Source organism: Trachinotus anak, unplaced genomic scaffold (genome assembly GCF_046630095.1).
Source record: "Trachinotus anak isolate AG129_WGS33_773 ecotype Australia unplaced genomic scaffold, CSIRO_AGI_Tana_v1 ptg000040l, whole genome shotgun sequence".
In the NCBI taxonomy this organism is placed as follows: domain Eukaryota; kingdom Metazoa; phylum Chordata; class Actinopteri; order Carangiformes; family Carangidae; genus Trachinotus; species Trachinotus anak.
In genome coordinates this window covers 227906-249568 of record NW_027273891.1, presented here as the reverse complement: position 1 = coordinate 249568, position 21663 = coordinate 227906, and the positions used below count along the sequence as shown (strand labels likewise).

General features: G+C 45.4%; 1 protein-coding gene across 1 annotated transcript in view; it reads left to right on the top strand.

Annotated features, from left to right (window-relative positions):
• The first annotated feature begins 5231 nt into the window (after positions 1 to 5231).
• LOC139615058 (ephrin-A2) overlaps positions 5232 to 21663 on the top strand; it is a 55578-nt gene continuing 39146 nt past the window's right edge. The window contains exon 1 of the mRNA XM_071472871.1: positions 5232 to 6172. Within this exon, the coding sequence (XP_071328972.1) occupies positions 5973 to 6172 (200 nt within the window). The 5' untranslated portion in view covers positions 5232 to 5972. The remainder of the gene's footprint in view (positions 6173 to 21663) is intronic.

Below are 21663 nucleotides of genomic sequence, written 5' to 3'. Positions count from 1 at the left end.
TGTGGCTGAGACTGAGACGAGACTGTGACTGTGACTATCAGACTGTCAGACTGAGACTGAGACTGAGACTGAGACTGTGGCTGAGACTGAGACTGTGGCTGAGACTGAGACTGTCAGACTAAGACTGAGACTGTGGCTGAGACTGTGACTGAGACTGAGACTGAGACTGAGACTGAGACTGAGACTGAGGCTGAGGCTGAGACTGAGACTGAGACTGAGACTGAGGCTGAGGCTGAGACTGTCAGACTAAGACTGAGACTGTGGCTGAGACTGTGACTGAGACTGAGACTGAGACTGAGACTGAGACTGTGGCTGAGACTGAGACTGAGACTGAGGCTGAGACTGAGACTGAGGCTGAGACTGAGGCTGAGACTGAGGCTGAGACTGTCAGACTTAGACTGTTAGACTGAGACAGGACTGGCAGTTGCTCTGCTGCTCAAACTACAGGACAGGTTTTGTCCCAGACTAATATCATGGTCACATGATGGTGTAAAACTGCACAGCTGATCTCAGAGCAGGTGTATGAGAATGAGAACTCTCTGGTCTGATTGGATCTGGCTCTCCTGCCTCAGACTTGTCTCCATGGCGATTGGTGAGGTCATCTTGTAATCACATGATGTGGTCAGGAACTGTCTCAGATCAAGGACCCGTCAAGTTTGTGTTGAAGGTTTTTGTCTCAGATCTAAGGAGTTTTTCTGGGATGATGTCACTGATGTCACATGAGGGGCAGGTCTCCACCTGGGAGGTGACAGGACTCTCAGGTCGTGGGGGTCAAAGGGGATTGCAGGTCTGGTTGAGGTGTTTGTGAATCTGGATCAGACTCAATGTTGCAGCTTCCTTTAGATTCGGACTCGTGAATCTTCTTCAGTTGAGTCCAGAATAAAAACACAGGTCAACTTACACCACTAATCACAACTTGCCATCACCATGGAAACACCACTCAGCTGACTGTGTGTCTGCGTGGTTACACAACCTTAAAAGCAAACAACAGCATCACAGTGCAAGTGGACGCATGCGTGTACATCCTCTACCTACACCTGTTTGATGATGAGCAGGAGCAGAGTCTTTGTCTCCGTGGACCTGATGTTTCCTCAGTGAAGGCCTGACTCTCTGTGCAGTGACTTCAGGAGTTTTCAGGGGCAGCGGGGAACATATTGGCTGAGCTCACCAAGGTGTGCTAATGCCTGGTGGGCAAGTACTTTAAATGCTAATTCTCCCCGCCTTCCATCCTGCACCCAAACATATCAGCCGGCCGCTAACTACCTCTGAACCAATCTCTTCCTCCACATTTCCTCCTCCTCCCCCTCCTCCACTTGGCTGCTCCCCGCAGTGACCGCTGCAAACAAACACAACTCGGCTGTCAGACAGCTAATCCCGCTGCCGCACCCAGACGCCACATTTGTCTCGTGTGCTGCTGGATGAGCAGTCACGCGTGTTTGACATGTTTGAGGGGGAGAAGAAGAGGGAAACAGTGTTTAGGCAGAAAGTAGAGGAAGAAGAGAGTCACAGCGTGCGGCTAATGGCCGTCTGCCTGACAGCTCCATCAGCCTGACAGCTTCAGTGCTTCTGCCTAAAAGGCAGATTATGCAGACGTTCAGTTCACTGGCCTCCATCACCACCACCACCAGCAGCAACGCCTCCTGATGCTCGGCTATCAGCGACCCCCCCCGGGCTACTCCGTCCTGGTGTTTTTGTGATTGGAGGCCGTCCTGCAGGAGCCGGCAGGTAATTCAGTCCAGGTGTGACGAGACGTGAATAATCGGCCACTGTCAGAAGCAGCGCTGTTCTCTGGGTGATAATTAACCCTTTAATTCTGTCTGAAATGACACTAATTGGTCACATGTAGATTTGTAGGAAACATCTCCTGAGTTTAACACACACTCACACACACACACAGTCAGCAGGTCAATTAAAGGCTGGTGGAGGACGAATCAGCAGACAGTCCATTAAATTGTCTGTCTGTGTGTCTGATTCGGGGTCGGACCCCTGCAGAGACGCTCGCTCTCCTTCATCAAGGACAAACACAAAACACAACTTCAACACAGCAGGGTTCCTCTGAGGTTCTCTGTGGAACCACAGACACAAAGACTGGAACAGGTTCTCCACCACGTGATCTGTATTTGAACCAGTGATCTTGCACTGACTCATATGATCAGGTCTCAGCTTGTGGAAATGAAGTTTGTGTAGTTTGGACTCACTGAGGTAAAAGGTTGCCTCCTTACTATCAGTCTGTCTGTCTAGTCCTTAAAAACAAAGATGGAGCCTCACTGTCAAACACCATAGTGACATTTATTTATTAGTTAATAATTTAATTATCAATATTTAATTTTTATTGATTTTAAATGTCCTGATGATGTGTTTCCATCTTTATACATGTGACATGAACATCATGGTTTCACTGACCAATCAGAGCTTTCCATTTGACAAACTCAAATTATGCATCTGTGATTAACTTAATTAACTCAAGAACCAATTAACCGAGATGAAGCTGAAGCAGCTTCCACATGATGAGTCCTGACTCCTCCTGTGGAGACGACTCTGTGACAACAGGACAGGTAACAGTTATAGTAGTACCACTAGTATTTGCAGCAGAAGTATCAGTCACAATAGTATGAACAGTTTCAGTAGTAGCATCAGCTGGACTGATGGAAGCAGTAGAAACAGTATCACAGGATGACTGACTGTTAGTAGAAACTGCAGTAGAAACATCAGTGACAATTATTATGAAGTGAGGATGAAGACGATGATGATAATGATGAAGATGATGAAGATGTGTCCCATGTGTCAGAGCTGCAGTGGTGCGATTAACAGGAGACGTTCACTGACCACATGGCGTGCAGGACAAACACACCCTGCAGACACATACAGATGTTTGTGTGTGTGATGCTGCTGACGACCAGCAGGGGTCAGAGTTCATCAACAGGAACATGGAGGACTCAAATACAACATGTTTCATTTACATTTAATTAAAAATATTATAGTTTATTATAAAATAGAATTTATTTAATAAAATACACGTGTATTTAATCTGATATTAAAACATCCTGTGAGGTTTACAATCTACAGCTGATCAGCTGATCATTCATTGACAGGTAGGCCTACTACAGGTGACTGCATGATGTCATCACAGACACTGTTCAATGCACTTTAACAGGTGTAAATGACTGATGGTTCCTATCAGCAGTTTAACTGTCACCACAGACATTTACAGACAATCTACCCAGGAGGTTTTTATTCTGAAGGCCACAGCGGCCTGTATAAATGATATATTCACTGGTGTTTAGTACAGGTGCAGTCACTGAGACCAACTGCTGCCAACAACTAACATTAACCAGGGACCAGGAACAAACAACTAAACAAGACCAGGTCAAAACTCAGTACATGTCTGGACCGTGTGTGGTCAGTGGCTGAAGAAGGAAACTGAGCAACTGTGTAACTGCATCACTCACTCTGTCTTTAAAGGGCTGGACCCACTGTTGTGGTTCATTCAGAAACCAGTGGACAACAACTAAAAACCAGCAGACACCTCCTGACAATTAGTAGCCACACAATGTGTAAAGGTGTTGCTGTCAGTGTGAATTCCAACACCTGACCCACTTGAACTTACCTGAACCGCCTAAAACCACCTGCACTCACCTGACCCAAGTGCATCCACCTTAACCTACCTGACCCCACCTGACCCTGGACCAGCACAGGAACAATCCCAGGTGTTGCAGTTGGTTGTTGTGCCATCAGGTTCTGATTCTTCAGGTTGTTTTAAAGAATAAAAAAAGCCACACTGGGTTCTGAACCAGTCAGAGAGTTCTCTTAGGACTAATGGTTCCATTTAGAACCCGTGGAGCAATGGAGAACCTTGCCCCTGCAGAGTGATGTTACCTGCTCCAGGTTTAATTAGAACACACTGATGTAATGTGGTTTTCCTGGTGTGCAATAACCAGTGACTCTCTCTCTCTCTCTCTGTACATGTTCAGTGATTGTCGAACGGCCGGCGGTCTCTGCATTTATTCATGGGACCCTCTGAAAGTTTAATAGTGCAGCTCCATTAATCTGTGGGCCCATTTTAAAAGCAAGAATTAAAGATTCATCTGACCCCCCCCCCCCCCCCCCCCCCTCCAAAGCTGACACTCTGAAATATTTATGATGCTGAATCACTGGATGAGAGGAGGAGAGTCCTCACAGCCTCCGAGCATCAGAGTAACAGGTTCACTCGTTTCTGCACAAATATCAGAAATGTTCTCAGATAAAAGCTGCGATTCAAATGACGGCCAACAGCTTCATCACGTCTCGCACAGGAAACTCCTTTATTGTGGAAACGTTATCTACAAACGTGTGGAGAGTTGTGAGTCTGTTTGTGTGTAAATGTGTATTTATGTTGGCAGCTCTGGAACAACAACAGCGTCGTTAAAAAACCTGAACTGAAGACTCATCAAAGCTCCTGGAGCTGAGAACAAGTTTCACTCCCAGTCACAAGTCCCACACACACACACACACACACACACACTGGAAACTTTATTCTCCATATATGTTGAGTTGTGTCCTTGTCTGTGGACAAATGAAGTGTTCTTACCTGTTCAGGTGACAGACTTACACCATCTATTAATCAGAGCTGATGAACTGTTGACACAGTCTCACTGTGATCACAACAACACACAAAACAAAGCTTTACACAAATCTTTTGCTTTGAAGATGAACAACTTCCTGTTTCCCTCCACCTGAACACCACCAGGTGTGTGGACCAGCACCTGACTCCTTTACATGCTGAGGCGTGACACTGACAGGTGTGAGCACTGGATGGAGGATGGATTAAACTGCTTCTCCATCAGGGTCCCGGTCGTGTTCACGGTTCCCTGTTTACTGTGTCTGAGGAGCCGGACCTCCTCAGCGCTGGACCGGGAGCGGATCCTGCATCTGGTGGACCGACTGAAACCAGGTCTGAGTCTCTGAGAGCAGCACCTTAATCAACATGGAGCCACAGGCACAGGTTACACTGTCACGTATGTGCAGCTGTCCACATACTTTTGGCCGTGTGGGGTAGTACTGATCCTGATTCGAGGGAGAGCAGAGGAGAGGGAGGACACCGTGAATCAGAAGCTCCGCCCAGCAGGACGCACCGGCGGCAGCACAGAGGAGCTGAGCCGGTCACCACACCAAACGCTCCTCCTGCAGCTGCAGCAAAACTTTCACTCGGCTTTTCTTTCTTCTTTGTTCGTGTGTTTTCGGACCAGTCCGCTCGCCTCGGTTCGGTTTGCAGCAGCAGAGCGAAGAGCGCGAACCGCGGAAAGTTCGAGTGTGGGTTCAGAGAGAGGGAGACCGGGGAAAGTGGGGACAGAGACCCGCAGACCCGCTCCTGATGCGGATTAACGGCGCGGTGTCGAACCAGAGCGGCTCCTCACACACCGAGAGCAGCGCGGAGCTCTGAGCTCCTGCTCGGTGAAACCTCAGAGTTTCTCCGAGCAGCAGACTCAGAGTGTGGAGCAGTTACATAAGACACACAAAGAGGACATAAATCCTGAGTGAGAGCTCCGGGAGACTGGTCCGGACTGCTGCTCTGCGCGTAAATGTTGGATTGAGGGGAGCTGAGTTTCCAGCAGGACGCACATGCACGGACTGATCCACGGTCCCGCCGCGGCCCCCGATCTGCTGCTCAGCTGCTTCTGACTGAGTGAAGATGAAACTTTGGGACAGTTTTTCCTCCTGGACGTGGATCTGGATCAATTTACCGGTTTTTCAGGATAAACCGTGGCCGTGAAGAATTTCCGTCCTCGCACATGAAGAAGCGGATAAGTATCCCCCTGCCTGCCGGGATATCTGTAGATATTAGTTATCAGTCCGCTGCGTGCATCCAAACTGAGTAAACCAACATTTGTGTGTTCTGCGGAGAACCCGGAGCCTCAGACTATTTGATGTGTTTCGGTTCTGGTTCTGGTCTCTGCGGGTCGCCACACGCTCAGAGCTGAAGAGAAGAGACGCGGATGTTCGTCGGGACGCAGCGCGCCGCGCCGCCGCACATGGAGCGCTCCGGGCGGCCACCGCTGCCGCCGCCGCCGCCGCTGCCGCTGCCGCTGCTGCTGCTGCTGCTGCTGGGCCTGCTGCTCCGACTCTGCTCCGCCGTCACCGACGACCGCATCTTCTCCGACCGCTACGCGGTCTACTGGAACAGCTCCAACCCCAGGTAAGACCCGGTCCCAGAGCCTGGAGATGACCCTCTAAAGAAACTGGATCAGACCCGTAAACTGTCATTTCCTCTGTGGAGGAGGCTTTAATAATGAATAGAGAACATCAGGAACACTGTGCTCTGGTCGGAGAAAACACGCACACAGACACACACACACTATTAACCTTTGACCTAATTAGTAAAGTTGGACCTGGAGCCTGTTCCGGATCTGCTCTGTTGCTCTGAGTCTCCTTGAAGGACTCAACAGCGACAGGTTCAGACAAAATCCTCAAGGTGGAACAGACTTTGATTTAGATACAAACAGGAAACGATGTAAAGGAGCCACTTAGTTTAACCAGGGGCCACATGGTCTTTATGTGGGACCCAGTATTCTGCTGTGTCCTCACAGGCTGCAGGAGATTTCTTCTTTAAATGGTTTAAAAATATCTGTTGTTACAGTCAAAGAAGGTAGACTTGAGTAAGTGCAGGGGCCCGGCCCCTCTGGGCCCCTCAGTAACACCAACACTGAACAAAACGACTAAATAAAAGAGAAAATATGCGATTTAATATTTCAATTAAATTTATGAAAATTAAAAAGGAGCTTAAGGCAGAAACAAATCAGAGGAGCTGTGATCACAATGATTAACTTCATAAGACCTGCATCAAACATCAAGCGTCCGTCTTCAGTGTCATTAGAGCTGAAACATCAACTGTTAAATGAGGCAGAAAAATAATTGATCATTGATTAATTACTGAAGTCAGAAATCTGGATTCCCTAATTTCACTTTATCGGTTTTCTGAATCTGTTTGGACAAAACGTCAGACAAAATATCAGCAGTTCATCAATAAAGAAAATAATCATTAGTTCAATCTGAAACACAGATTCAGATGAAACAGAGAAATCAGCAAATCTGAGCTCAGACACAACTGACGATCAGATTTCTGTCCTTCCACTAAACCATGGAGCAGCTCAGACTCAGACTCAGGATTCAGGACTCAGGACTCAGGATTCAGGACTCAGGATTCAGGATTCAGGATTCAGGATTCAGGACTCAGGATTCAGGATTCAGGATTCAGGATTCAGGACTCAGGATTCAGGATTCAGGATTCATTATTCAGGACTCAGACTCATGATTCAGATTCAGACTCAGATTCAGGACTCAGGATTCAGGATTCAGACTCAGGATTCAGGATTCAGACTCAGGATTCAGGATTCAACACACACACACATACACACATTTCAACATACACACACTACAACACAGCTGTTTATACACAAATCACCACATCTGGTAAAATGAGAACCGACCCTGGATCAGCTGTGACCTCAACTGTGACTGACTCCTCAGCATCAGCTCTGTGCCTGGCAGCAGAGGGTTAACAGCTCACTGTTCTGTCCTCTCACAGAGCAACACAACACAGAGCAACGCAACACAGAGCAACAAAACACTAATGTTGTACAGTTGTGAGGATGAACCACATGACAGATTGTGTAAAATGTTCAGGTGTAAACACCTCCACAGAGGAGACACCTGTACAGTACCTGTGGTGATGATGATGATGATGATGATGATGATGATGATGGGGTCACTTGTGACAGGTGAAGCTTTTCATCTTGCACAACCTCAGTGGTTTTACCTTCAGGTGTTTCAGTCTTTTCTGAGCTCTGATTGGCTGTTGAGGCTTTGTGTGGTAGGCTACTGGTGGAACTGGTGGAACCCAGTACAGGGCCGGGGCCCCACATTACTGTGGTTGTATTTTCATTCAAAGCAAATATATCAGAGAAAATGTATCATCATGTCAATCACTTGTCAATCACCTGTCAATCACCTGTCACTCATGTACCAGTGTTGCAGATCTCTTGGGACAGAACAAGACATTTGAAGACGTCTCCGTGGAAACTGATATGTTTCTTTATAAAGAAACAATGAATAATTTAAGAAAAAATAACTGATTAATCAATTAGTATGAATTGGTTGCAGTACATCATAAAATCATCATCATCAGCAAATGATGAAGCAAAGTCTCTGTGATGAAAACTGATCCTGGTTCAGTTGTGAGGTAGTTTTGTCCCTGTTGTGTTGCCGTAGCCTCCGTGAAAACAGACTTTGTGCTGATGTGGGAAGATTTCTCTGCTGCGTCTCTGAGGACTGAAGCTCTTTGTTTTCGGCTCAGACTGATCTCAGACCTGCTGCTGTGTGCAGGTCAGATACAACATATCTGACTCAGTTTCACTAAATGAAATGATGAGGAAATGAAGCGCTCCTCTGTGGCTGCAGCGCCAAAACACAAAACCCCAAAAATGTGAACTTCATTATGGTTCAGTCAGAGACCAGAGTCGCGAGCTCCTGATGGATTTAATAAAAACCAACGTGTGAGTCGGACAAACAGCGGAAAACATGAGTTCATCCTGAATGAATCCTTGTCAGACTGAGTCTGCGTCTACAGGGACCAGGTCTCGGAGAGTCACTGCTGCAGAGTGTGTGTATGTGTGCGTGTGTGTGTGCACGTGTGCGTGCACTAGCACCAGCAGTGTCTTGTAGAAATGTTAGTGTGACGGTGACGCTGTTTTAAATAAAGGTGCACATTGAGGGTCAGAGAGGTACAGCACCTCTGAGCTTCCTATCAGGAAAGACACTGAGGGTGGTGACTGCTTTGTTGTGACATCACAAAGTTCCAGAAGTCCTGACGGCTGGTTTTAAGGCTCAGTGTCTGAATACAGGCTGTGTGCATTTCTCTGTGGACTGAGGCTTTGATACTTTCACAGTATTAATATAGAACCTAGACCTGCTTTATAATCACAAACACATGGACATCCACCTTTAGACTGTGTGGAGCTTTAAAAACCTGTAGACTGTGTGGAACTTTAATGTTTGTGAATATACAACACAACATCATTTATCATGGTAACAGCTTTAAGATGGTCCCTGTGTTTTAGATCCTGAATGAATGTGTTTATCAGATCAGCTCAGGAACCCGAGGTTCACAAGAACAATATGAAGACAGAGATCACACACAACAGACACTAAACCAGAGACAGTGGCTCTGAAGGATCCTGAGGACATTTACAGCAAAGTGGACAGAGCAAGAAGAAAACTGTAAATGTCAGAATCAAAAATTAAAAAAAGACAAATAATAGATAATCATAATATGTACAACCAGATATTTACAAAATACACAACAATACTTTAGTCTGGGAGGGGGGTGAGGGTTAGAAGGCCTGAGAAGAGACCAGAGCCAGGACTCACTGTGTGACTGTTTACGATATCTCCTGCCACATGTGATATTTTTATTTTTATTATTAATTAATTAATTTTATTTTTATTTTGTAGTTTTGTACAGTCTTACCTGCTGCAGTCAGACCCTCATTTCACTGCTTCGCTTACTATACAGTGAACAGCCTGAAGCACCTGAACGCACCGTCACTTCTCTGTGAGGCAGGTTCAGTCCTTAAGGGCTCACTGTGATTGGCTGCAGCCTTCAAAGAGGGTGGAGCCTGAACGTGCACAAGTCAGTTTGAAACAAACCAGGCGATACACAACCGGACCACTGGGGTCAAAGGTCGAACTCACAGTGAACCTGATCTGATGTGTCCAGACCATCACTATCATCATCATCATCATCATGATAAGGACTCATCATGTCCCTCTCTGTGTCTCTCTCTCTCTCTGTCTCTCTGTCTCTCTCTCTCTCTGTCTCTCTGTGTCTCTGTCTCTCTCTCTCTGTCTCTCTCTCTCTCTGTCTCTCTCTGTCTGTCTCTCTCTCTCTGTCTCTCTCTCTGTCTTTCTGTCTCTCTCTCTTCCTGTCTCTGTCTCTGTCTCTCTCTCGTCTGTCTCTCTGCTGCTGGAGGAGAAAATGGCGGATGGTTTTGTTCACGGAAAAAAACAGTAACACAGCTGCAGCCGCCATTTTGTTCCGCCTCTTGAATCGGAGGTCAGACCCCTCCTCTCTCTCTTTCGTCCCACTAACCCCCCAAAACGCCGACCTGCCGGAGGAGCAGCCGAGCGTCTCGTCAGACGGACACAGAACAGAACAACTGAGGAAGAGAAGGAAAATGATCGCGTCCAGTTTTGTAAAATTCCAATTTTTCCTGCTGACGTTTTGAGCATTATTTTCAGGCATCTTTGTTAGAATTTCGAATAAAGTTCTGTGTGTTTGAACACGGACGAGGTTTAACATAAAGGTGAAGTCTGGGTTCGTGTTGTTGTGACATTCGTGATCATTAGAAACAGATCAACACGTAGCTTTTCTGATCAGATTCAGATTTTGTCTGAACTGCAGTGAAATGAATCAGGGCAAGAGGCAGATGAATTTATCATTGATCGTCTGAAGTAGAAATATTAAATAATATCAAGCATCAGCAGAACAACATAGAAAATAGACTGAAATCATTTATCTTGATTTTGGATTGAACCAAACTCGAAGCTTCGTTTTCTGTATTTTTCACCAACATTTTTTGTTTTTTGTGAATGAAGCAGATCAAACGTCCTGCAGCAGCTGAGGCTGGAGCAGAGTCACACAGTCTGTCACACTACCAGCTGATCGGCTCAAGTGTGAACCATCATGTTGGTCCACACTGGGATCAGGTCTGGGATCAGGTCTGGGATCAGAGGTGAACATTCAGTGAGCTGATGGTCTCTGCAGCTTTCAGACATCACTGAGTGAAACCGGATGAAGAAAACTGGTCCTGAAAACTCACATGGTGGTGTGAAGTGTCTGATCTGGTTCAGTCTGGTCCAGTTTTTTGTTTAAGTTTGATTAAACATGATGATGCTCACATGATGATCACATGATGCTCTGCAGGTTGAGGAGAACATCAGGTAACATGTAGGTTCCTGCCTCCTCTGGTTCTAGTTGTTGTTTGTATCTCAGTGAACGTTTGGCTCCATCCTGTGATAGAACAGATTTTTATTGTTGTTCTTCCTGGAAACTGTTGGTGTTTCTGAGGATGGGAGTGTGACAGTGATGTTCGCTGTGCAGGAAATGTGTCTTTTTAGTTTCTGTTTTTTGTTGGTAGGACGGACCAATGGCGCGGCAGCGTGGTGTCAGCAGGGAGAGGTTTCTGTCAGAGCCGCTCCTCCAGTTATTTTTATATTCTCTCCTCCTCGTGTCTCAGCACTTCATCATGCTTTCTGCTCCCTGCTCATGCATTTTAATGCCTGACCCACATTTCATTGGATCTCTGCATGCACACACACACACACACACACACACATACACACACACACACCAGGGAAACTTTGAAGTCCTGGCTCGAGCGCACAGAGGAGGAGGAGGGTGAAAAGCTGCAACCTTTCACTGTTTTCTGATGAAATTCGGCCTGAAAAGCAGCAGAAAGAGTCGAGCAGGTCAGATCAGGAGACGAGCAACAACCACAACCCTCTAAGACTTCAGAGCTTTAAGTCACTGTGTTAAATTTCACAGTTTAAAGGAGCAGTCTGTCATTTAGATGAATCCTCCTGTTCTAAAGATCAATTTCATCTGTGTCAGTGCAGATAGATCCAGGATGTGTTAGCGTAGCTTAGCACAAAGACTGGAAGCAGGGTTCAACTGTTAGCATAACTCTATCAAAAGAGAAAAAAATCCACCACACTGTAAAAAAAATCTGTTTTTACCAGTCAGTCTAAATCGAATCAGCTGAGATTATTTCAGCCTGTTTCCTGTAGAAATCAGCGAATCAGATGAAAATTTATTAAAACTTCAGGAAACTGATTTGGGAACAATTTATAATAATCTCACAACTCATGCTGAGTGAAGACCGACACACTGACCTCTTAAAACGGATGTTTTCTGAGTGTAGTTTTGCACAGTTTACAGATGTCCTCTGATGTTGTCTTGAATTTCATGTAGAGTTTTGTATCTCGATCACAGATCACAGCTTTTTTAAAATCATTAAAGAAACATTGATCCACACACACTCAGCTGAACGTCTCTCAAACACGTGTCTGAATTTGTGTTTTCAGTTACGTCCTCAGTCGTTTGCTGCTAAACATGCTTTGATGTAACAATATTATTTGTGTAACAATATTATTTGTGTATTTCTGAGATTTAAATGATAATAATAACAACAACAACAATCATAATAATAATAATAATACTAGTAATAATAATAATGGCAATAATAATAATAAATCAGAAAATGTCTGCCAATATTGCGAAATAAATAATTTTGCCTGATTGGGCAGAAACATAACATAATAAAATCCATATTTATATTAAATGTAGTAAAAGCTGTGTCGAGCAGGAGAATTAAACCAAACCCTGAAGAAGAAAAGAGCTGATGATGATTTTAATAATTAAATAAAAAGAGAAAAGTGGTGTTCTACATTTTTACAGATGTACAGAAATGTTGTATTATATTGTATTTTGTTAAACTATGTTTATGCTTAGTTATAATATAATATAATATAATATAATATAATAGATACTCACAGACATGCCTGCTGAAAACAGTTTTGTGTTTAAATTTGCTTTTTGTTGTTTATATGTAGATTTGTTATATCAGTTTCAGATAACGTTTGGATCTTGATGTAAAAAATCTGATTAATGGTGTTGATCTATGAATTTGTATAGTTTGGTGCAGATCCTGATAATCACCCAGATCCTGATAGTAATCCAGATCCTGATAGTAATCCAGATCTGACGGATGTGGCAGACTGCGTGGTCTTGCTGCAGGTCTGCGGTCGGTTCTCAGGCCTGTAGTTGCTTCTGTGTCAGCTCAGAGCTGTGAGCTGGACCCTCACTCCTTAAACTGAATTTAATTGTTGCCGTAGAGATTATTTTTTATTGTTGTCATGGTTAAATCTGAGCTGATTCCAGGTCTGTGGATGGGTAAATATCAACGGAGGAATAAATGAATCTGTTTTTGTGAACTCAACAATAACTGATCTTAAACTTTATGTTTCTATAATTGCAAACACAGTATTTAATAAATTCGCCTGATAAATGATTTTAGATTCCACAGTTTTAAATTCTGATTTATTCATTTAAAGAAGCAGCGCCTGACTTTGATGGAACAAACACTGATTAAATGATATTTTATATGAATTATATGAAGCTGAGCGGAATCAACCTGCAGATTCAGACATCAGAGTTAACGTTAATTAAATGTTAATTAAACGTTAATTTACTCCCAGAATGCAACTGTTAGAGTCAGACGATTGTGTTCAACACAGGTTTCATGTTTGTGTTTTGTTGTGTTGTTCAGATACAACAACACACTTCATCTGCTGAACTACACACAACACTGCACCACTAGTGACAGCATCACATGACCGCAGCTGATGATGTGGTCACATGATGTCACAGTGATGTAATATTAGAGAGCGACAACATGTGATTCTATGATGAGGTGTTAATCAGATCAAGGTCATGTGACATGTTGCAGGGTGATGTCATGTTGGGACAATATAGCGGTGTGATGAAATGACAGTGTAACTGTTGCTGTCCCAACCCAGTCCCTTCCATCCTGTCTTCCAATTGGTCCGTTGGGTCCACGGTGAGGGATCTGGAGGTCTCTTGGTTCTCGGAGCAGATGGTGACCTTTGACCTCTGTGTGAGGACTGTCAGTCACATGCTCCCCGTCCTCTGAGGTGATGAAGCTGAGTCTCCACCGTGGTCCTGACCTGGTGACCTCTGCTTGCTGCAGCCTCAGTCCACAGCTGCTGGTTTAGGGGTTTGTGTTTATTTGTGATTATTTATTGATCAGTTTCTGGCTGTAGAAGTTGATGATGATGATGATGATGATGATCAGTGATCGACCAACATGTGAACATCTCATTGAACCAACCAGGAGAAGAGTTTGAAACATCTGCAGTCAAATAAAATTAAACAGTGTGGACCATTCAGGCTTCCGTCAGCCCCTCCCCTTCCTGTCAGAGGGGCTGCCCCTGACTCTGAGGGGCCGGACCAGGACTGATGCTGGACCAGGACTGTGTAGACCAGGTGTCGTCTTGTCAGATGTTCAGTGTTTCTGTCAGCAGTGTTTGCTCTGTGTGTGTGTGGAGGTTTAAACAGGATTACCCTGCAGCTCAGGTGTTCCTCTAACAGGATTAGAGAGTCCTCTGGAGGACTCAGGTCGTGTTAATCCAAATTATCGACCACAGAAAACAAAAGGTGTTTATGGCCGGAGCTGAGAGACCCCCCCCCCCATTCAGGTGCGAACAGGCTGCAGCGTTTAACCCCATCACCCTCCTGAGGAGACTCAGACCTCCAGGGTCCAGACCTGCAGCACCGAGAACCTCCTGCTGTTCTCAGTGAACCTGAACCACAGCAGCCACACCCGGAGGAAACTGATCCTGGTTCAGCTGCGGACCTGGATCTGATTCAGTCCTCTTCACACTGAGGAGAACTCAGACTCAGATCAGACTGTTCAGGACTTGGCCGTTCAGGATCAGACTCTTAAGGTTCTCCTCTTTAAATGAGTCCCAGACCTGAAACCTGATCCCACAGGGGGCCATGTGTTCCAGCAGCTGCCATACTCTCGTCTTCAGGGTTAAACACCTCAGTCTGTCTGAAGGTCTCTGAAGACCACAGTCCCCTTTTGATCAGCTGATCAGAGAGTATTGATCAGCAGCTTTGACTCTGAGCTGATCAATACTCTAGACAGCACTGAAGGTCTGAATGAAGTGCTAATGAACGAGATGCACCTGAACTCACCACAGGGTTCACTGAGACAAAAGAGACCCTGAACACACCGTAAAAAACCAGCAGGATTTTGTCATTATACTGTGAGTTCATTGGTTAACGCGACTCGTCAGTCAGCTGATCAGGAAACGGCTGAAACAAACACTTTCAGGAAGAAGATTTATAAAACTTTATTTCACAGGTTTTTGAAACTCTCCTCAGAATCTCCTGAAAATGAGCCATAAATAAATAATTGATAACAGATCAGCTGTTCGTCAAATTCAGAAATGATGTCATAGATACGAGAACAACGGTGAATTAACGTCAGAGTTTCATACGCAGAAAAACTCTTCATTCTGATTGGACAGAAAATGTTGCACAGGTAGAAACATCAGTTAATCACTTTGTGGGCTCACAGCAGTGTGATCTGCATCCAGCACACATGAAAAAGCACAGGGCTCATGAACACAACACCAAGACCCAAAGATGAGATGAAGGACAATACGTTCATACATGTGATCATTAACACAGAAACACTTTCTTCACTTTCATAATAATTAACAACAAACTGACCTGGAAATATCCTGGTAATATACAGTAAATCTTTGGGAAATTATGAGGAAAGTTTCCAGGGAATTAGCTGGAAAATACTGAACCTGTAAAATAAAATGTTACTGACAGATTTTCTCTCTTCTACTTCAGCTGCAGATTTAACATCCTGTAGGGTGAGAGAGAGAGAGAGAGAGACAGTGTGTGTGTGTGTGTGTGTGTGTGTGTGTGTGTGTGTGTGTGTGTGTGTGTGTGTGTGTGTGTGTGTGTGTGTGTGTGTGTGTGTGTGTGTGTGTGACCTCCTTCACGTCATTTCTTTGTATTTTACCTGAATCTGTTTGACATTGATGTGAAGGTGATTTTAATGAGGAGCGTTTGCATTCGTCTGGTGACAGCCCAGCAGGTTGGGTGGAGTTGGGTGGGGGGGGGGGGGGGTGGGGGGGGGGGGGGGGGGGGGGTGGGGGGGGGCGGGGGGGGGGCCTCTGTACTGGAGATGTGGCTGTTTTTGAAGTTTCTCTTCATCTATCCCCAGAAACCTGAAGCTTCTACACAGTGTTCATGTCACGATATTAAAATAATAAAAAATTATATACATTCATATAATGTATATGAATGTATATAATTTGTATTATTTCAGGAGTCCTGCGACTGGTCCTGATCTCATGAGGCCCTGTGGCCTCAGAGTGATTAGCACCGCAGCTAAAGCTGTTAGCATCTGAGGAGGCGGCCGTTCCCTCAGCGGTTTGTGCAGCAGTGGTGAGAGGTACGGGTGCCCATGAGGACAAAAGTCAGCATCTTGTCCTGCTCTGAATTAAACCAGCTCTGACCACTGCTAACTGGTTTTAACTGGTTTTAACTGGTTCAGACAGACACACACACACACACACACACAGAAACACACACACAGACACAGACACACACACACACACACACACACACACAGAAACACACACACAGACACAGACACACACACACACACACACACACACAGAAACACACACACAGACACAGAAACACACACACACAGAAACACACACACAGACACAGACAGACACACACACAGACACAGACACACACAGACAGACACAGACAGACACACACACACACACACACACACACACAGACACAGACACACACACACACAGACACACACACACAGACACACACACAGACAGACACACACACAGACACAGACACACACAGACACACACAGACAGACACACACACACACACACACACACACAGACACACACACACACACACACACACGGACACACACACACACAGATACACACAGACAGACACACAGACACACACAGACACACACACACACACACACAGACACACACAGACAGACACACAGACACACACAGACACACACACACACAGACAGACACACACACAGACACACACACAGACACACACAGACAGACACACACACACAGACAGACACACACACACACAGACACAGACACACACAGACAGACACACACACACACAGACACAGACACACACAGACACACACACACAGACAGACACACACACAGACACACACACACAGACACACACACAGACAGACACACACACACACAGACAGACACACACAGACAGACACACACACACACAGACACAGACACACACAGACACACACACACAGACAGACACACACACAGACACACACACACAGACACACACACAGACAGACACACACACACACAGACAGACACACACAGACACACAGACAGACACACACACACAGACACACACACACACACACAGACACAGACACACACAGACAGACACACACACACAGACAGACACACACACAGACACACACACAGAGCTCTCGTCTGTTTTTATGCTCTGTGTGTTTCTTTGTGTTTTCAGCAGAGCTCAGGTCAGTGTGTATTTGTGTGTGTAGCTGTTGTTGTGTGTTTTCCCTGTAACGTATGTGTTATTCATTATGAATGACCTGGAATTCCTGCTTGGAGACGACTCATGAATCATTGAGAGCCGACCAATCAGAGCAGCAACCACTGCGTTGTTTTTATTCTCCATGTCATCAGAGCTAAGACTGGACCAGGACTGGACCAGGTTTGGGCTGGACTCATGTGAGGAGCCACCTTTTGTCCGATTTTTTCATTCTGTGTATTTTCTGCAAACTGATCAGAGACTGATAATCAATAACATGTACGATAAACCACGACAGGTGAAATAATGACCACATTATATTTCTGTGCTGCAGCCTCTGTTGTAATATCTGGTTCTAGAGTTCTGCAGGACTGAGTCCTGACACCTGGACATTAGTCACATGTCCTCACTTCCTGTCCCTGGTCCTGAGTCTCTGGTGTTTGAATGTGTTTCTGGTTGATGACTGAAGTCAGGTCTGTGTTTAAGACATGTTCAGGTTTGATTCTCTGTCATCAGATCCGTCAGTAAATCCCTCAGTCCTGATTCTTGAAGCTTCTCCGGCTGTTAAAAAGGCCGGTTGCTAACAAGAGTCTAAATGAGACGACAGAGGTCGTCGGGGACGTTAAACGTCATCAGTCCAACATGAAACCGACCTCCTCACCAGTCCACCTTTACAGCCTCGCTGTGTTTCTACAGACTGTCACTAACTCTGTCAGAGGAAAGGCTTCTGTAGACGAGCTCAGAGCTGAATCAGACCACAGGCTGAAGGTTAGTGGTGGTGACGGTGAAGTCATGTGACCGTGGTGTCGTTGGTTTAGAGCCTAACATGAGCTTTTTACTGCTGCTGGTTGTGTTTAGGCTTCAAACATCATAAAGTGGAGTCATTAGTGAAGATGATCCTGCTGAACCAAACCTGTCAGGGTCAGAAACTGTTGCTGATTTTCTCTCATCATCCAAAACACAACAGAGAAATCCTATTGGCTGTTAGTGGAGGGAACCAGGTTATGATCTATGAGTTCAGGGTCGGAGTCCAAACTACATCCCTGCTTCACTGTAATTAATCCACTTTCCTGTTTATTTGTGTCATGTGATGGAGGATGTTTCTGATCACGTGTCTTCATCTTCCTCTCGTCTCTGTTCATCATCTGAAATGAACCGAGAGTCGACACCAGCTGTGAACTCCAGTGACCTGAGAGTTTGTTCTTAGTCTCCTGTCAGTCAGTTCACTTCAGCTGATATTTTACAAACAGACGCTGATCAGATTATTTTGAAATCACTATGAGAAGGAAATAACAGACAGTGATTTTACAGGTGTGTTTACCTGATGTAGACGTGATGTGGGAGCATGATGTCATCTTCTGTCCATTCTGGTCAAATACAGAAACTGTAGTGAGGAGCCGTCCGTCCACACTCTGTCCTGCATCATCCATCATCTCCTGAGTGAGAGCATGAAGCTGCAAACACAACCAGCTCGTTCCCTCCTGAGCTTCATTAGTGTTTCCCTCAGGAGACTCTGTGCTTAATGAATCACCAAACCAGTCTCCTGCTTTTTTATCGACCCTCTGATCTGTGATGGATGTTTCATTTCCGTCTCTGCTCGCAGCTCTTCACTCTCCGGCTCAGGTTTGTTGAAGGGACTGTGGTGTGTGTGTGAGGCCTGTGGAGGCTCAGGTCTGTGGGAGCCGGTGTCTCACCAGCGTCGGACGTTCCAGCCTGAATTTAAATCTGACCTACTTTTCTTGTCATCAGAAAGCGTGAATCTGTTTTTCTTCTCCTTCGTGTGAAGGGGGGTGGGGGGACAGGAAACTCTGTAAGCGGACTTCTCTCCAGACAGAGGGAAGCACCAGCAGATTTACACCAGGATGAAGCTCAGACTGAAAAGCTTAGTTTTTTGTGAGGCAGCGTCTCGGTCTCCGCCCTGAGCTGACAGGCCTCTGCTTCTCCTCTTTCATTCATTCACAAACCTGACACAAACTAAATCTGCCTTTTCTTCGTCACTTCTTCCTCCACCTGAGCCGCCGCTCCTGCAGCGGCGTTGTGTCGCTGCGGCGCCGCAGCTCCAGAGTTAATGGGATTATGCAGATGGAAGCGCTGCTAAAGCGCCCATTTGAAGTGTTTAATGGAGATTATGGAAATGGTCGAACGGCTCAGACCTTCACTGGCTTACTGAAAACAGACACAATGACAAGAGGAGCAGCTGCAGGGAGGGGTTGGCCCGGGGAAGTCAGGGTGAGAGGTCGGTGGATGATTGACAGCTCGATGCCCGGCTCTGAAGCACTGCAGCAGTGTGGGCCCTGACCTGAGAACAAGGGGTGGTGCATGAATTTATCTGGTCCCGGTCCTGATTGGGATTCCTGATCCTGGTTCAGACTACAGCTACATTAACATACAGTGAGGTGACGCCAGGTTCAGGTCTTTGAGTCTGGACTCTGCCAGAACCACCAGAAACACTGGGTCAGTTTCCATGAACCGGCTTCATGTGCAGTTTGAGATACAGGCTGAATGTAAACGGGAAACACTTTCTTTCACATTTAAGTTGTGGCCCCTGCTGTATCAGGCCCCGGGGCCCGTTCACACCAGAGGCAGATGCTGGAGATCTGTCTCCATGTTTAACGGGAGGGAAGAGGAGACAGAACACAACTGTGTTTGTCCACTTTTCTAAAAAATCACTTTTCTTTCGCCAAAACGTAGATGGCTTCATGTGGACTGGTCTGAGCTGGAGGACGTGATACTGGTCCGGTTCCAGTCCTGAACCACCAGACACGTCTCTGAGTTGTTCAGTGACTGAAGTCGGTCTGATGTTGGGCCACATGACACGACAAACGTCAGCTCCTGTGTGTCTGCTGATTGGTCAGAACCTGAACCTCAGAGCACACACACCTTCAAAAATCAGTGAACACACAGTTTGTGTGAGGAATGAGTCAGACCCACAACAGACACACACAGTTCTAACGTGTTCACACTGCCCTCAGAGAGTCACACACACTCACACACCCTCTGACAGGTCTGCTGGCTGAAGACAAACTGACCTGAACATTTGTTTAAACCAATTGTCGCCTTTTTAAAACAGGTGTTTTTGCAGAGCAGCTCTGGTTGTTTCTCTCCCGTGTTTGTGATCGCACAGTTCGGAGCTTCATTCTGTAGAAATCCTCCTCTGAACTCTGGGCTCAGCAGCTCCGTGTAAACCGAGGCCTGACTCCTTCATCTCTTCCCTCTGTGCTCTGCAGATGTTCCTCCGCTCTCCTCTCATTCATGAAAAATGCAGAGTGTTAATAATAAAACTTAATATTTCTGGGCGTCGATTGCTGAGCGGAGCAGTGTGGGTAAACATGGCGGCAGAGGAAAAGAGGAAGGCGTCAGTGTTTCACGCTCTGACAACTGAGAAGTCTTAACGAGGTTTACATGAGGAGGCTGAGCTGGCAGACACACACACACACACACACAAAACTGTGCGGGTCTATAAAGGAGCAGACTGCTGGTTTTCTTGTGTTAGCATAAGATGTGTGTTAGCATTACTCAAGTGTTAGCATCAGCCGTCTGTTAGCATTAGCATTTCACCCTTATTTTATTGTACTATTCCATTTCTTATTGTAAAGCACTTTGAGCTACATCTCTTGTATTAAAAGTGCTCTTTAAATAAAGTTTATATTATTATTATTTTTATTATTGTTATTATTATTGTTACTAGTTGTGTGTTAACATCAGTTGTGTGTTAGCGTCAGTTTGTCTCAGGTGCAGGTGAGACAGGAAGATCTGATCCAGTTTGTCCAGTTTAACATTAAAACAGAGTTTTAGTTGATTCTGAGTCGTCTCAAAAAAAAAAAGATTTATCCTCTGTCCTCTGACCTCTGACCTCTAACTATTGGTCATGATGGAAATACAATCAATCTGCCTCTGCACACACACACACACACACACACACCAGCCTGTGTTTCACTGTAAAGTTCAATAAAACAATTTAATGATCAGTTATTGATACGAATATTATAACATAAACAATGACAGGAGAGGAAACAAGGAGAAGTGTATGAGGAAGGAAGGAAAGGGAACAGGAGGAGAGCTGTTTGTCCCTGGTTACTGTGATCCCTGCTCTCTGATTGGCTGACGGTGTGAAAGCTCTGTGATTGGTTTACGGCTTAGGGGGCTCTGTTATTTGCTGACAGTGTGCAGATGGTTTTCAGCAGCCAGTAATAATTGATGGTGTGTGTGTGTGTGTTTCCATAAATATATGATCCTCTGCAGCTTTCATCAGTATTCTTTGTCTCCGTTTGTCTCTTTCGTTTCCTTCATTTTCTTCCTTCCTCTTCTCCTGTCTTCCTTTCCTATCTCTGTGCTTCCTGACCTCCCCAACTTTCTTCGTGTTTTCTGTTATTTATTCATTTCCTCCTCTCGTTTCCAGCCTGTATAGCAGCGTCCATCATTGT